General features: G+C 39.8%; 1 protein-coding gene across 9 annotated transcripts in view; it reads left to right on the top strand.

Moving 5' to 3' along the window:
• The window catches only part of LPAR2 (lysophosphatidic acid receptor 2), a 29,253-nt gene extending 11,821 nt beyond the window's left edge, over positions 1-17,432 (top strand). For 4 of the 9 annotated variants that reach the window (XM_087956565.1, XM_087956566.1, XM_087956567.1 and 1 more), the window contains exons 2-3: positions 4,336-5,083; positions 15,443-17,432. In XM_087956565.1, coding sequence (XP_087812691.1) covers positions 4,351-5,083; positions 15,443-15,744 — 1,035 coding nt within the window. In that variant the 5' untranslated portion in view covers positions 4,336-4,350 and the 3' untranslated portion in view covers positions 15,745-17,432. Of the gene's footprint in view, positions 1-3,785; positions 3,865-4,293; positions 5,084-15,442 lie in introns of all 9 variants that reach the window. The other 5 variants (XM_026673825.2, XM_087956563.1, XM_087956568.1 and 2 more) reach the window with 3 other exon arrangements.
• The last annotated feature ends 233 nt before the right edge of the window (positions 17,433-17,665 follow it).

Genomic DNA, 17,665 nt, shown 5'->3' with positions numbered 1-17,665 from the left:
TTAGGCAAAGTTTACAATTTTGATTATTAGACAGAATAGATTATAGGGAGAAAAGAGTTATGTTACAACCATAGAGTAAGGCATAAATTTATAATTGGACTTAATAATTGCTGTAAAGAAGATCAAAAGCTCTATTGTTCCCCCCTTCTTGCACTTTTACGTTTCTCTTTGATTTCCTTTTTTCTTTTCTTACTTTATATCAGTCTGTACTAGTTGTTCTCTTTTTGAAAGCAATAAATATGGGCTTGGAGTTCTTTGTGTGTCTATCAGATATTTAGAAATAAAGGCATACAGCACTTTGCATTATTATAGAATGCTAAAAACTGCTTTGGAGAGTACGGGGGGTGCCCATATAGGACTCCCCTGCAACAGTTTAAATGTGTTTTTCCCCAGGATCATGCTGTAGCTGCAGAGAACCGCCATGCATCTTATGAAAGATGTAGCTGTTTTAAGGAAATTTAAGTAGCACTATGTGAGTACTGCAGTGCATTTCAAAGTCTGAAATGCTGCATAGTTGCACTACAAATATTTAAGGGATGGGGTCTAATTGATTTAATTTCTGCACTGGGAAAGATGAGTTTTGTAATCGATATCAGTAAGCCCTTCCTTCCTTCCTTCCTTCCTTCCTTCCTTCCTTCCTTCCCTTCCTTCCTTCCTTCCTTCCTTCCTTCCTTTCCTTCCTCGCCTTCCTTCCTTCCTTCCTCCCTCCTTCCTTCCTTCCTTCCTTCCTTCCTTCCTTCCTTCCTTCCTTCCTTCCTTCCTTCCTCCTTTCCTTCCTTCCTTCCTTCCTTCCTTCCTTCCTTCCTTCCTTCCTTCCTTCCTTCCTTCCTTCCTTCCTTCCTTCCTTCCTTAAACAGTTCACAGCGTGAGGAGGCCATCTCTGATCTCTACCATTTTGGTCCATGTACTTTTAGGTATTTCTTTTCAGCTGTAAATGGATATATTTTGGGCATTTACATCCTGCAATTTCATTATATTCCCAAAGTAGAAACTGGTAGTTGTTTTTTTTCTTTTTCTTTGTAATGAAAGCTGAGATTGTTTCAGAAGCTGACATTATAAGAGGACCATGTTAGGAGGAGTTTGATAGCACCTTTTGGGATTGACCAAAAATACCCAACTTTTTATCTGACTTTAAAACACTATGGAACTTATTTATTTAACTACCCTTAAAATCAAAAGGTTTCAGGCAATCTCAGAAGGTCTTAACAAATACAGTAGCCTTTTAACCCATTATAATTGCTAATTGAGAAGATACTGGCAATCCTTCTTGGAAAAGATGCCTGTAAACTACATCTACATAACCAAACTATTTTCCCCTTTCATTGCAATCCTAATCTAAACCTTATCTTAGTCTAGCCACTTTATGCATCTGATGATGAGCTGCAGCTCATGGCAGTTTATAACCTTTAATAAAAATAATTAATTGAAAAAGGTGCCATCTGACTCCTTATCATATTTCAGAAGTTTTCTACTCCTTTCTTGGTTCAAGCTTTCTTTATAGCCTACAATAGTCAACTCTTAAATTTGCAGGCATAGTGCAAACGTGTGCAGCTGAGTTTGCTCACACCAATGCCTGTTACCCACAGTAGCCTGCATTACACAGAGTGCCTTGCTGATACAAATGCTGCTCTTTCTCCAGTCTGTTAATGTGGGCAAAGGGTTGTTGATGATCTAGCATCAAGAAAGAAGGAAATTTTACTCATAGCTGTTGCAAAATGCTTGATAGCTAAGAAAGCACAGAAAACAAATTGTTGTTAAAATGTGTGTGTGTGTGCAGAGAAGGGAGCACTGTGTCCAGTTCTTCTTCTCCTCTTAACTTTACAGTATGTCTCCAGCAAATCATAGGAAATTTTATAACATACCCAGTTTCTAACTGGAGTTAACTAAAGCTGCAATATTTATTCTGAACACAAATACATGTGTGTATATATGTGTCTGTGTGTTTACATATTGTATTGCATTGCATTGCTGCTTGTAACTGCTTGAGCTAATACTAAATGGAATGTAATAAACATGATATGCATATACCCCATGGATCAGCTACCTCATTAGGCATTTGTCCATGCAAATTTAATTCTATTACATCCATTATTAAATAATTATCAGAATAAGATATAGTGCAGTGGTCGCCAACTAGTGGGCCGGGGACCACTGGTGGTCCACGAGAAAATTTTGGTGGTCCGCAGAGAAATGTCATCCCCAAAGCACCCCCCAGAGAAGTTAATCCAGGCTGCGCAGGAACACAAGGCTGCACCACTCATATGGCCTGTGGGAACACAAGGCTTGAATCACTTGCATTGCGAACAACACGAGGTGGGGGGGGGGGACTTGCCCCACGTGCCTGACCTGGCCACGGGATGCTTCTTTCTGCTTCTTTCTTCTTTTGCTTTTGGCTGCATGCAAGGAAAGCAGCAAAAGTATTTCTTTCTCTCCCCCAAACTCCTCCAGAAATAAGTCTTTGGGACCCTGCAAGACATCCTGCTCCAAGAGGCTGCGCCGGCCCAACAAGTCTCACAAAGACTCATTTCTGGTGGAGTTTGGGGAAGAAAAGAAAGACTTCTGCTGCTTTCCTTGCATGAGCCAAAAGTCAGTCAGTCTCTCTCTCTCTCTCTCTCTCTCTCTCTCTCTCTCTCTCTCTCTCTCTCTCTCCTTCCTTCCTTCCTTCCTTCCTTCCTTCCTTCCTTCCTTCCTTCCTTAAGAATGGAGCTGGAGATGGTATCCTGTGATCCCAAATAAAGAATGATCGATCAGTAGGAAAAAGAGGGGGGGGGATTTTTCTGCAGACTTTTTTTTTGGGGATTTTCCCAGGGTCTCTGATCCATGGGATTTAAAATTATGAGTTTAGTGGTCCCTGAGGTCCAAAAGGTTGGTGACCCCTGATACAGTGCATCATTCAACTGTTGTTAGGAGAGATAGGATACAACCAAATCCATTCCAGACCAACTACAAAATAAAGCAGGACATATGCTGGCTAATTTATGCTGTTTTTAATAATTAGTTGTATCTTTTTCAGGGGCTAATTAATTTTTCTTAAAATCCTCCTCTTATCAAGATTACTTTTTCTTAGGAAACAACGTGAAACCCACTACCATCCTCTTTTTCCTTTTGACCTAATTTACTCCATTGCCTCTTCCAAAGATCAAATTGTTTCCAAGCCTTAAAAATAACTGAGTTTTGGTGCACGATGTGTGCAGACTAATAACCTGGTTATGTCCATGGAGAAGATTTAAATGGGAAGATGGAAAGCAAAAGGGTGGCATGAAGCTATGTTTAACCATTTTTTTTATTTCTGCACAATTATAATGAGTAAATTTCCTGAGCTAATGAGTCTGTATAAATAGATTATTAAAACTTGGTCTTGTATAATGTATTAGCATACAGAAGAGACTGAATTTAATTGTCACATTTTCTTGTACCCTGATATAGGAGGGTTGAGTTTTACACTTCTGCAAGAATGACCTCTGGCAAAAAGGTGCACGAGTTAATTAACTAGCATTCAGGTTTTTTTTTGTCTGTTCACTGAGCACTTGTGCTGGATCAGAACAGTGTTACTATCACCATCTTAATTTCATTTTACTTGCTTTTCAGAAAACCAGAAGGTTTGAAAAAGGGGAAAGGGAAAAAAAGGGCCTCACAAGAAAACAATGGGTTCTACGTTTTTTAGAACATGTATCCCAAATCTAAGAAGGTTGAAGACTTCTAACCGATACTTGTGGTTTCTACCTGTATTAACATTACCCTGATGTGGGAAATCTCTTATTTATTTTCTCTTTTGCTCTCTGAAGGTCACCGGCAATGTTGCGGTTTTTGTCCTGACAAATAAGAAGCTTTTGTAAACAACAGCCAGTCTTGGACAGAGCAGAGGTATGCAGCCTGGCACTTTCCAAATCCTTTAGGCTACAGCACCCGTCATTCCTTACAATTAGCCTTGCTAATTGGAGATACATAACTGGAGAGTATTGGAATTCCTTCCTCTAATTACATGCATAGAAGATGTATAATATTTATGAAGTGGGTGCTCTTCAAGATCATTCTCAACTATTGGTAGAAGAGAAAATATTTGGTTATCTTCAGTGAATTGGAACATATGGTAATAATTGTATCATGGGAATAATTGTATCATGGGTTGGGATTTTCCTAGTGGAAGATTGGTGAGTCAATTAAGTGCAATGTGGGCAGAGAACTTGACATTAGCTAGATATGTCTTTTATCCTCTCTTTAAAAGTGAAGATTGTGTAAACCAAAGTCTTCTTTTCTTTCTTTCTCCTCCTATCTTCTCTTCTTTCTTTAAAGGCTCAGATTGTGTCATTCCGTTTCTCCCTCTCTCCCAATCAGGACTTGACTGAAAAGATGACTGTGTGCTATTATAATATGACAGTAGAGTTCTTCTATAACAACAGTGGAAAAGAGCTATTCCATGAATGGAGACCCAAGGATATTTTGGTGGTCGCCCTTGGCTTGACAGTCAGCATCATTGTACTGCTCACCAACTTGCTGGTCATCACAGCCATTGTTATCAACAAGCGATTCCACTATCCTATCTATTACCTCTTGGGGAATCTGGCTGCAGCTGATCTTTTTGCTGGGATTGCGTACATGTTCCTGATGTTCCACACTGGGCCAAGGACAGCTAAGCTCTCTCTCAAGACTTGGTTTATCAGGCAGAGCCTCTTGGACACCAGCCTGACTGCCTCAGTAGTCAATCTTTTGGCCATTGCAGTGGAGCGTCACCAGACAATCTTCACCATGCAGCTCCATAGCAAGATGTCCAATCAGAGGGTAATTATTCTCATTGGCTGCATCTGGATAACAGCCCTGCTATTGGGTCTTATCCCTTCATACGGCTGGCACTGTTTGTGTCAGCTGAATGATTGCTCTACGATGGCACCTCTCTACAGCCGCAGGTATTTGACCTTCTGGGCACTTTCCAATCTCTTTATCTTCCTCATTATGGTGGTTGTCTATACTCACATTTTCATCTACGTCAAGAGGAAGATGGCTCGGATGTCTAAGCATACTACATTTCACCCACGCTACAAGGAAACTATGATCAACCTCATCAAGACAGTCATCATTATCCTCAGTAAGTAAAAGCACTCTCTGTTCAGTTTTCCTTCAATCAGAGTTTCTTTATGAACACATGCAAATGTTTGTCCTTTCTTTCAGTAATAAAACATATGAATCCATACATACCCAACACACTTCCATTTTAGGATAAACATTACTTGTAGAGGTACAGAAAATTGAGAGAAATAAAGAAAAAGTATAAGAGGTACTGAATAAAAGAATTAAAGACAAAAGAAAAAGAAAAGAATTAAATTTAGTTTATACAGGTAACAGACAGCTCACTGGTTCAAAGGTTAAGAAGCTGGGCTTGTCAGTTGGAAAGCTGACAGCCCAGGTTTGAGACCTGAGTATCCTATGATGGAGTGAGTTCCCGTCCTTGCCCTACCTCCTTGCCCTAGCTCCTACCAACCTAGCCATTCAAAAGCATGCAAATGCAAGTAGATAAATAAGTACCACTTTGGTGGGAAGGTAACAGTACTACATGATGTCATGTTGGCTGCAGAAATGTCTTTGGACAGTGCTGGTCCAATGACCCTTGAAATGGAGATGAGCAGTATCTTTTATAATTGGTAATGACTAGCGGAGTAAAATCCGCAAGGAGTCGTTTACCTGTACAGGTAATTCTCACTTAAGAATGCTAATTGGGATTGGAAACTCCATTGTTAAACAATATAATCATGTGTCAAAAATACCAGGTGACTGAGTTGCTTAGTGATGGCAATTCCAGCAGTCCCTGTTCCTCTTATTAAGCATTGACCATGTAAAACCTCACATGACTGTGACTTGACATTTCCTTCCAGCTCCTCCTTTGACTTTGCTTGTTAGAAGGTAGCAGGGAAGGTCACAAATCTCAATTATAGGACATTGTGACGAACCTAAGTACAAGGACCTATTGTAACTTCCACTTGTTCAATGCTGTTGTTAAGTTTGAATGGTTGCTGAACGAATGGTTGTTGAAAGAGGACCACCCCTATGAACACCCTTCACTTTATGTCTTCATAACTTTGTGTCTGTACAAAACATTGTTGCTTCTTCTCACCTCTTAAAAATTTCATCAACTTCCTCTAACTGTGATTTTTTCAGTTGTCTCCTTCCTCCCAATTTGTTCATTCCACCTTTGTGTATTAATTTTGCAATTCAGTCCTCATTCATTCTCTCTAAACAATCACTCTCTCTTAAATACAAGAGAATACAATTCCATAGATGGCATACTTGACCTTGTATGTTCTTGTTTACCACACTGTTCTTAAATAACTGCTTCCAGACCCATGTCTTCCATATAACACAATGTTCTTATATTCAACAGTTAGCTTCTTTTGTTTTAGAAGGAACATACTAGTAGATAAAAAGTATTCCTCTGTCAGGTTTTTTTTTTTTTTTTTATGAGAACAGGATGTTTGGAACATCATTAATAGGAGCAGAGCTAGCATTTTCTCTTCACATGTCATCCTAGACATGATGATGGTTTTGGGAATGCCAGAAGACAGCTACATAACAGCATAGCTGTCTCGTTTTTTAAAATGGAAATACTGGGGACTGAAACAAGAACTTCCATATTTAAAAGATGTAATCCCATCAAGGCCCTTTGAAAAATGGTTGATGTTGGAATCTTTTGAACAAATAACTTGAGATTCGAAGCCAAGCTAGAAGTAATCAGAACAACCGGCTTTTATAGTTCAGTAAATCTGTTTTATTTTTTCATTTTTTTTCTTTCATTGTGTTATTTGAATGGATTATTCTGCTGTGCACAAGAAAAGCAGCAGGAGGCTGTTTTGCCTTAGCTGAAGTTACAGGGAACTGAGCCATATTCTAACTGATAATTGCTCAAGCTGTATCATTCCCTGAGGAGTAAGAGACAGCCAGAAGAATGCAGGGGGTTGCTCCCTCTGTTATGATGAGCTGTCTTGGCTTTGTGTAGACGTATGTGGAGGTGTGGCAAGGTTCCTGCTGGGAGAGAAGATGAAGGAGGAATGCATGACTAGACCAGAGGGCAAATTAACATCATTTCTCAAATGGAAACCCGAACTGTTTTGCTATGGATGGATGGATGAAGGAAAGAATGTGCTTTTCTTAACAATCTGCATGTGAAGTAGAAAAAAAATTAGGTCTGTATTGTTTTTGGAGTATGGCAGCTTTGTGGCTTGCTTTGGCTAATTATTCTTTTAACATTTGAGAGTTTCAGTTCTAGCTCATTTCATAAATTTTAATGGGGTTATTATTTAGTAAACTGTTCCTCAACTGCAAACTCTCCAGCTATGATATTTTGCATGGGCTTTGTTCGTTTGAGCCTTACTGCCACATTGCTGCTGCCAGCTTCAAAGACATTCAAATAGGTATTTCAAAGAGGAGCAGGCATTTTTAAGGTGAGGCCAGTCAGTAATGCTAGTTGTGCGGCTCTCTTGATTGTCCTTTGATACCAAGCCCATTTATTCAAGTGGCAGTAGCTGTGATGGCTGCAAAAATTGTAGGCCCCGTCATCTGCCCCATCATGCAAGAAGTTGCTTTCAGGTCTGAATGTCTGTGGTTTTGCTTTATTGTTGTACTTACTTAGTGCCATCTACTGTATGTTTAGGCCGTGATAGTTTTGCCTTATTAGGCCATACCATCACCAATAAATAAAATCAAGAAATAAATGCAAATTTCCCCTAGAAAGGGGAAATAATGGATCCACAATGTTTACTGTTGTGGTTTCTGAATTAGTGTGCTGTGTGAACTGAGCAACCCTGATCCGGTGTGATATATGAATTCAGTCATGGTAGGGTGGTGGCTCAGTGGCTAAGACGCTGAGCTTGTCAGTCAGAAAAGTCAGCAGTTTGGCGGTTCAAATCCCTAGTGCCGCGGAACAGAGTGAGCTCCTGTTACTTGTCCCAGCTTCTGCCAACCTAGCAGTTCGAAAGCATGTTAAAAAAATGCAAGCAGAAAAATAGGGACCACTTTGGTGGGAAGGTAACAGTGTTTTGTGCGCCTTTGGCATTTAGTCATGCCGGCCACATGACCACGGAGATGTCTTTGGACAGTGCTGGCTCCTCGGATTTATAATGGAGATGAGCACTGCCCCCTAGAACTGGAAACAATTAGCACATATGTGCAAGGGGAACCTTTACCTTTATGGTGGTGTTCAAGAAGTACTATGCTTTGTTTAAGCATAGGCAAAATTGTGTGGCTTCTTCATTTAGTATATTATTTTCAGAAATGAATTGCAGTTGCGGAGGTAGATAGAAGCCTCCACTCTACTCGATATACAGTAGAGCGGACTATGAATGGGACATGGCAGAATTTGTTTTACATGAAACTACTCTTTCCATAAGCTTTCACAATAATTAATTATATTTATTTTGATCCCTAAATTGTGACCACTTAACAATGGTGTATTAGGTTAAATTCATTTTATAAACTGTGATTTATGGTTGGATTATTTCAATAAATAAACTGTGATTAAAATTAACCATATTTTTTCATTTTGTAGCAAATTGTGTTCAGTTAAAAGCAGGAGCACTTCTGAAATCATTGCAGCTACATCAACAAAGTGGAGAGTTGAACTAGAGGACTCTTCTAAAACATGAACACTAAAATATAGTTTAGCATTGCGTCAAAATAGAAGGTGCCTTGAAGTAAAGATGAAAGTCAACAAAATGAAATACCTACAAATAGGTTACTGAGACGTTAGCAACAGTGATCATTTTTGTGTATGTTTGAATTCCTTGTGTAAGTACCATCTGCTATATGCTGATATCACAGCTTTTAATAGGTGCAATATTCTATGTCTTCAGTAAGAGCTTGATGTATTTTTATACATGGAGGGTATCCCAATATCAACCAGCAGAATCACTGTGTGAGTTGGGCAACTATGCAAAGGTGTTTAAATAAACAAACAGGTCCCTTTCACGATAAGCCTTTTTTTTTCCTTTGGAAAATGCACAATTTTTTTTAAAAAAAATGCTTTGGTTTATTTATTTTGCAATGGACAAGATGAAGAATGCATTGGAGTTTCATAGGCTATTACATTTATGAAACATTTTTGTAAGTATCTTGTTTAGCCTTTATGCGGTGGGATTAAATGCCAAATTGAACTTTGTTTCTTGGAAAGTTAACCCTGTAGAGAGGGAGATAGGAACAGCGAGAAAAGGAGTCAGTAGTCTGGGTTTTCCTTTTGTTGTTGTTGTTTTTCCCCCCACAGTTTTTGTAGCAGCTTGTACAGAAATGGGCAGGTGAAACTTTTCACTGTTTAGAAAATTTTAATTTTTTTTATGAGGTTACTGGGAAAAAGACTTAGACTAAAAGTAGGTCATAAGGGTTTGACTCTGGTTGTGGGTTTTTCAGTAGTGACCTCCTGTGATCTTCCAGACCAAGTCCCTTCCCGGTGCCTACAGTGCTACAGAATGGATTGATAGATGATGTCCATCTAACCTTCTAAAGGTTGCATGGTTGTCCGTAGGGTTTTGTTCCACAAGTGTTTGCTCAAGGCTATACTTCATAAACAACTAGGATGTTTGAGGGGCGGGGGGAACCTTTATCTTGATAAGAATGTTGGAAAAAAACTACTAGCGCTGCAAAAGTCCCTGAAATTTCCTTGGCAAGTTTTTTCAGAAGTGGTTTGTCATTGCTTCCTTTTTAGTGCTGAGAAAAGTGAATGGCCCAAGGCCAATCAACGGACTTTGTGCCTAAGGCAAGACTAGAACACATGGTCTTCCACTTTCTAGTGTGGTGTCTTAACCACTACACCAGACTGACTTATTCCATATATAAGATCCTTTTTAATTATTATTTCTGCAAGTGTAGGTTCTATTCAAACTTACTGACACTTTTTTCTTGGATGTAGAATCTTTAGAATAGGAAACATTAAAAAATGAACTCCTCCCTAAAGGGCTTAGTTCTATCTTACTGTAACAAAGGCAGTTTCCTTAAAAAAATAATATACAGTATTTTTAAAAGTAAAGGACAGTGAAATAACCACATAGTTCATAATAAGACTAGTTGAGACAAGCTCATTGGATATAATTCCTGCAGGCGGTAATCCTATCTGAGGCGTTTAGGTATCATTCGGTTTCTCCTGGCAAGGCCGGAAAGAAAAAAATCCTAGTTGGAGAGAAGAGTCCATCCCACCTTGGACTCAACAGCCTTCAAGACCTGACCAATGGATAGAAAATCATAGGCCCCATTGGCTGAAAACTCTACTAAATTCATCTTTATCATAATTTGGTGAAAAATTTATGGCAGCCTTGAATCTGGCTTAAAAGGTTTCTCAGCCCTCCAATAAACTAGTGAAGAAAAATACAATCCCTTTTTTCCTTGCTTTACTCAGCTCAAGTTGTATGGCTAAGAAAACTTTCAAACAGAGGTCTCATTCTCGCGGCCCGCAGGACGATATCCTGTGGCCCCCACCGTGATATGAAAGTATAATATTAGTGTATAATATAAATATAAATATAAAGTATAATATAAAGTATAATATTATGCGGCCCAGCCTCACTCAGACTCTGCCTCCAGCGGCCCCCAGGTAAATTGTGTTTGAGACCCCTGCTTTAAAATATCTAGCTTTGGTGTTCTCCAAGATGACTTTTTGCATAAGTTGAATTGGCAGTTCATATCTGCCAATAATCTTCCTGAACTCAATAAGATTGCTTTCAGTTGTATTTCAGTTGCCTCCTATTAATAAAGTAATAAATAAATTGTGCATGGATTTTAATAATTAAAAACATGAGCAGGATATAATTCTGTAACAGACTGAACGATAGATATTGAAGTGTTTCCAGAACAAATTGAATCTTAAGTGTTTTTCAGCCAGTGGGTCTGTCTTCTCCACTAATGTCCTTCCTTTGAGACTCCTTGGTCTTCTTGAAGGTTCTCAAGTCCCAGGACTTCCCCAAAGTGCAGGTAGATTAAAAACTTTCTAGGGGGCATTCTATAATTCAGTCAGTAATGATCTCTATAATCTCTTTTACAGATGGTCACTGACTGGCAACTCCAATTGATACAGTGGTGGGATTCAATTTTTTTTACTACCAGTTCTATGGGCGTGGCTTTGTGGGTGTGTTTTGGCTTTGTGGGTGTGGCTTGGGCATGGCAGGGGAAGGATACTTAAAATCCCATTCCGTCCCCACCCCACTAACCTGCTTTCCAGCTCCTTTCTCCTGTGCAGGGCAACAAAAGAAGACCCAGCCAATCAGCTGGGACTCAGGAGGCAGAGAACAGATGGGGGCGGGGCCAGTCAGAAGTGGGATTTGCTGGTTCTCTGAACTACTCAAAATTTCTGATACCGGTTCTCCAGAACTGGTCAGAACCTGTTGAATACCACTTCTGAATTGATATCAGAATTTCTGTTGTTAAACAAAGTGATTGTAAAGAGAGTCATGCCCAATTTTATTACCTTTCTTGCCAAGATTAAGTGAATCACATAATTGTTAAGCGAATCCAGCTCCTCTATTGATTTTGCTTCGTGAAAGTCATCTGGGAAGGTCATGAATACAACCATCATAAATATATTCTGGTTGTCCAATGTCCAAATTCTGATCATGTGATGGTGGGGGGGATGCTGCAGTGTTTATAAATGCGTGGGGACCAGTCGTAAGTCACTTTTTTCACTGGCATTGTAACTTCAGATGGTCACTAGTTGTAAGTCGAGGACTGCCTGTGATTATTTAAAGCCCTCCATAACTTTTTATGATGCTTATACCAATAAAGAGCTTATAGGAATTTGTTCAATGGAGGGAAATCATCTCCCATCTGTGGGTGCTGGTTAATGTTTGAGGTCTTGCTCCTTTAGCCCTTAAGGGGCTAAAATGCCTTAGAAGCGGGGTTTTTTTCGGTGGAGCAGAACCTCTGGAATGTCTCCTTGTTAGGGGTCAGCCTATAGATATTATCTGCCTTCTGGGGGGAAAATAGAAAGCTTTTTTACAGGGCTTTGGGGGTCTCTTTTGGGATGTTTTAAAATATTTATAAGATATTTTTGCTGGATTATTTTGTTTCATTATTGTAAGGTGTCTTATATCTTACGATTGGGCTGGATATAAATCTAACTTAATAAATAAGGTAAACATGTTTCCACAACAGCTTTGGGAAAACCAGAATTCCTCAAAAGCCAAAGGCCGGATTACTCCAATCTGTGTCTTATGTAGATAGGCTCCATTGCCTTTTAAAACCACTTGACAGCTCTGGAAAGGTGGCTCCTGATTGGGCTCCCTTTGGAAAGCAGATGAAATTGAAGCAGCCAGGGTGGCTTTATGAAATGAGTGATTAGCTTTATAGCAGGGGTCCCCAAACTTGGCAACTTTAAGACTTGTGGGCCTCAACTCCCAGAATTCTCCAGCCAGCATAGTTGCCAAGTTTGGAGACCTCTGCTTTATAGCATTAGGGACAAGACCATTCTAGGTATGTAGGGTTGAATCGAATAATGAATGTGAAGCTTAATGGGGACAGTAGGAATAGAGGAATGAACAGGATATATAGCTGTATTATTATTATTATTAAAGCTGTATTATTATCAGTTCCATACGGTGTTTGGTTCCATATGCTTTTCTTAAAAAAGGAGTTAAGAGCATGTGAAGATAACAGATGGAAAACTGAATCCCTTCATTTAAAAAAAACACCCTATAGGTAGTCCTTGGCATACAACTATAATAGAGCCTGCCCATGTGACTGACCCCATTTTGCAACCTTTTTTGTTTAGAAAATTTCTATTTTAGCAACTGAAATAATATACCAGCAGTAAAACATTTTGCACCTGCCATTTCTAATATTTCATATAAACTTAATGCTTTTCTTCTGCTAAAATTCTTTTTGCTGCATATCAGTTGTTGTGTCTAAATTCTGCATCATACAGTCTAAATGAGGACCCAGATTGTTGGGAGCAATAGGCTGACTATGTAAACCACTCAGAGAGGGCTGTAAAGCACTGTGAAGCGGTATATAAGTCTAAGAGCTATTGCTATTTCTGAGCTCTGAATTAGCTGCTCAAAATCCTTATTGCTCATCCTGTCCAAGGTCAGGGAGGAAGAAGCTAAAGAGTCCAGTCACATTTGGCCCATAAACCTCTGGTTGTCCTCTCATGACTCAGAAGAAGGTTTAAAGCTAGAGCCATTTGGCTTTCATCTGTTAAACAGTTCCTCTAGATATAACTCTATTTTTAAAATATATTTCTTCATAGATTTTATTAGCATTCAAGAATCAAACAAAATGTGTACATGGAAAGGCTGATCAACCGCACTCAACATGTAGTCTTCGACAGAACTGCATCTACATGGAAGGAAGTATGCAGTGGAGTACCCTGGGACTCTCTTTTAGGCCCAGTACTCTTCAACATCTTCATCAATGATTTGGATGAGGGGATAGATGGGGAACTCATCAAATTTGCAGATGGCACTAAGCTAACAGGAATAGCCAACACTCCAGAAGATAGGCTTAAAATACAGAAGGATCTTGACAGACTTGAACATTGGGCGCTATCTAGCAAAATGAAATTTTATGGTGAAAAAAGCAAGGTTCTACATTTAGGCAAGAAAAACAAAATGCACAGGTACAGTATATGTGGTACCTTGCTCAACAGTAGTAACTGTGAGAGGGATCTTGGAGTCCTAGTGGACAACCGTTTAAATATGAGCCAGCAATGTGCAGCAGCTGCCAAAAAGCCAACACAGTCCTAGCCTGCATAAACAGAGGATAGAATCAAGATCATGCGAAGTGTTAATACCACTTTATAATGCCTTGGTAAGGCCACACTGGGAATTCTGCACAAGTGACTTCATGAGTGTGTCAGAAGGAGTCACCGAGAGTGAGTTTGGTAGCCATATAAACTTCCTTAATAAAATAGTAAAATAAAATGTTTCTCTTCTTATAGGAAAATAAGCAGGCAACCAGAAGATGTGATTAATAAACATAGTTTTGATTTGCATTATGGGAACATACTAGGAGCCCCGATGGATCATGCAATATGCTTATATGATCCAGCATTCTCTCTTAAATTTTTGTATGGTAAAGTAATAACCAACTTTATCTATTCCTCCCTAGTGGTAGATATTTAAGGCTGTCCTGGATTGATTCTGGAAATAGTATATAATAGCCACTACCTCTTGATAGTCTAACATACATTTTGATTGATTTCATTCATTGATTATGTTGCCATCAATTCATTTGTGACACTGAGCAACCACATAGTTTTTTCTCCATGAAGATCTATCCCTAATCTGTTTTTTTTTCAGGTCTTTCAATGGTGCACTCATCAGCACTGTGGTCTCCCTTTAGAACAGGGGTGTCCAACCTTGGCAACTTTAAGCCTGGAGGACTTCAACTCCCAGAATTCCCCAGCCAGCAAAGCTCCTTAAAGCTTAAAGTTGCGAAGGTTGGACACCCCTGCTTTAGAACTTTCTAAATTGATGGTTGTAGCACTGAATTCTGTGGTTTCATCAGAAGTTGGGAAGAAAGCTTTTTTGAACTGATTCTGAATTTTCTCAAGGAGAGAGAACTGACTTCATGTTCCACTAGTATGAGAGAAATAGTTTCCCGCCCATGTTTTCCCTGGCCACCATGTTCCATCACTTTCTTCCACCATCCACCTTCTTTCTAATCTAAACTAAATCAAATTAGAGGCAGTTCTGTTTAGTGGTTAAGGCGTTGGGCTAGGTGCCTGACCAGGAGACTTCGAATTCTAGTCCTATTTGGCATGAAAGCTGACTGGGTGACTTTGAGCCCATCGCTCTCAACCCAACTCACCTCACAGGATTTTTTGTTGCGGGGAAAATAAGAGGAGGAAAGAATGAGTATTAGCTATGTTTGTTGCCTTGAGCTATTTATACAAACAATAAAGGCAGGTTTTTAAAAAAAAATAAAATCCAGAAATAATTAAAAAGCCCATATGTGATAGACTTTTGGAAAGATAATAGGTGGAAGTGCCAGAATATACATTCTTCCTTCCTCTGCCTCCTTGAGCCCAGGCCTAAATCTTAGCCTCCAGCTAGTCTCTCCTTCCTTTCTGGCAAAAGTCTAACCTAGTCTTTCCCGATATGCTGGGACTGGAGTTTCCAAAATCCTCATTCAGTATTGGAGCTATAATATATATGAATCTGAAGGGGTTAGGCTGGGGAAGCCGTGAATCAGGTAATATGTAGTTGGCAATGCATCTTCAGCTTTCAGAACAAGGAGCTCTCGCCTTACAACCAGGAGGCTGTGAGTTCGATCCTAGGTAGAGGCTAACATTTGGAATAGACTCTCCTGCTCGAGAAGGGGGTTGGACTAGATGACCTCCAAGGTCCCTTCCAACTCTGTTATTCTAAGTTTTACACATCTTTCTCCTTGGCGAATGTGCAGCTCCTTAAAAGTCTTGTGAATTCCTTTGGATTTCTTTTCTTTCTTTTTTTTCATAGATTCCTCTTTCCTGTCTTAGGTGCCTTTGTGATTTGCTGGACGCCAGGGCAGGTGGTTCTTCTGCTGGACGGCCTCGGCTGCAAGAGCTGCAACGTGTTGGCAGTGGAGAAATACTTCCTGTTGCTGGCAGAGATCAACTCCCTCATCAACGCCATCATCTACTCCTACCGGGACAATGAGATGCGAAGCACCTTCCGGAAGATCCTTTGCTTTGCCTGCCGCCGGGTGCCAAAGTATTCCTCTGCCTCAATGAAATCTAGCACCATAGAGCATCGGATCCTGTCTCCGAATGGGCATCCAGTGATGGACTCCACGCTTTAACTTTGCAGTTTCAGGTTGCTCTCTGCGGATTGTCTGAAGCTGTTGGTTTTGATCTGCGGATGGCCCTTTTGTACGAAGCTGGTAAACAAGGCCTACAAGGCCTGGACAGTTTTATTATCTGTGGACTGCTTGGGGGGATAGAGGACTGCATTCTTGATCTATAGCTCCACGCTGCAACAGTGTGTGTGACCTAGCAGAACCTGTTGTGCTGAAACACTTGTTGAATCATGTCTGGAATAGTGACTGAGCTATGGAATTAGTGCACTTGGCCTGTTACAGGCTTGAGAGACACTTTAAACACTCTGCTGCATTGAGAACCAGTTCAGAATTGGTTTCCACCACAGTTTTTTTTTCCTCCTTCCACAGGCTAACAAGCAAAGCTTGCTGTATCTCTATCTAACATACCATGGGTGGCCCCCTTAAGATAGATAAACTTTATTTGCTTCTTAAACACAAATATTTGGACAAACTTTACAAACTGGTGGAACAAAAATACTGTGATACATGTGTATGCAGTCTTGTGAACTGCTCTTTTTAACCGCTGTGTTGATTTAGTTGAGGGATTGTTGTATCTTCCGCCATATCAAAGTACATCTCTGAAATGCTTCTGTGAAGGATGAAAGAATCTTTTCTCCTGGCTTTTTCAGCTGCTACTCGCTTTTATGTTAGCATGGCTTCTCTCTGAAGATGCAAAACCTGTACTCTGTTTTCTGTACTGAACCCTTAAGAATTTGTTGCAAACTGAGCAAGCTTTTCTGCTTTATTCCCCCCGCCCATCTGTATAACTCAGGGAGATTTGAAATCAAGATGAACATAGTACCAGCTTTACCTAACTCCAAGGTAAATTTTAGGCGGTGAGGAGAATTATACTAACTAGGATCTGATAGCACAACAGATGTATGAAACAATTTAATGCATAACGACCACTTTTTATCATACTGTTTGATGCTCAAAGGTGTTCTGATACAGTTTAGGTAACCACTAAAGCACAATTTAATATTTCAGGTAACCTTTCCAGCCGTGGTTGATTATGTTCACATTACCTACTCTGTGGAAGACATTTATGTCTGTATTCTTGATATTTGGGTGCAGTGTCCATGCAGATTGTATCTGCTCACGGGGTTGTCATTTCACAGAGATTAGCTGTGGCAGCATGTGCTGTTTAGGAAATCATTAAACAGCATCTTCTGGGGCCTTGAAATGTTCCATGGCAGGTGTTCCAAATGATATTCCTCTGTGGTCAAAGGATGGAGGCCTTCTTCTCTCAGGCATTGGTTGAGGCCTGGAACTTAAGGTTAGGGGTCCCAAATCTGGGCTTAAAAAATCCAGATAATCGTTAAGATGACAGCAAAGAGTTTTTTGTATGACTTTGTTGCCATCTAGCGATGATCTACATTTTTCCCATGTAAACTTGGTTATTTGAGGTAGATTTCCCAAACTGAAATTCCTGAAAGAAAGTACCTCAGAGTTTCTGACAAGACCCATCAATCTAAAACAAGAAATCTGTATATCTTAGTGACCCAAGAAATTAACACCTCTGTATTTATAACCATGTACTGACTCTCAAAAAGCGCCCAGTGTCATCATACAGTGGCTGACTTTAGACTATGCTAGGCTATACTTTTACCGTGGTTTAATGAATAAACAGTTAACTGGGCTTTCAGCCTTAAACCTTGTTTTAGAAATAAGACTGGCTTAATGAGTTGTGTTTTTTTGGTGGGGGGAGGGGGGAAATGGTTTGGGCATAGAAAAAGACTGCTCCTACAGTGGCAAACATGGCTTTAGTCCCAGCTACTGATGTCGTTTGCTGGATCTCCATGACTGGGATAGAGGTGTGTTATGGCATCACTTAACTATGTTCCTGTTTCTAATTCTGATAGAAACAACGGGAGAGTTTTAAATTAGTTTTCCTGACCTTCCA

This window comes from Notechis scutatus, chromosome 2, assembly GCF_049901735.1.
Source record: "Notechis scutatus isolate UNSWTSFEM ecotype Mainland chromosome 2, rNotScu1.2, whole genome shotgun sequence".
NCBI classification, from domain to species: domain Eukaryota; kingdom Metazoa; phylum Chordata; class Lepidosauria; order Squamata; family Elapidae; genus Notechis; species Notechis scutatus.
This window is presented reverse-complemented; position numbering and strand designations above follow the sequence as displayed.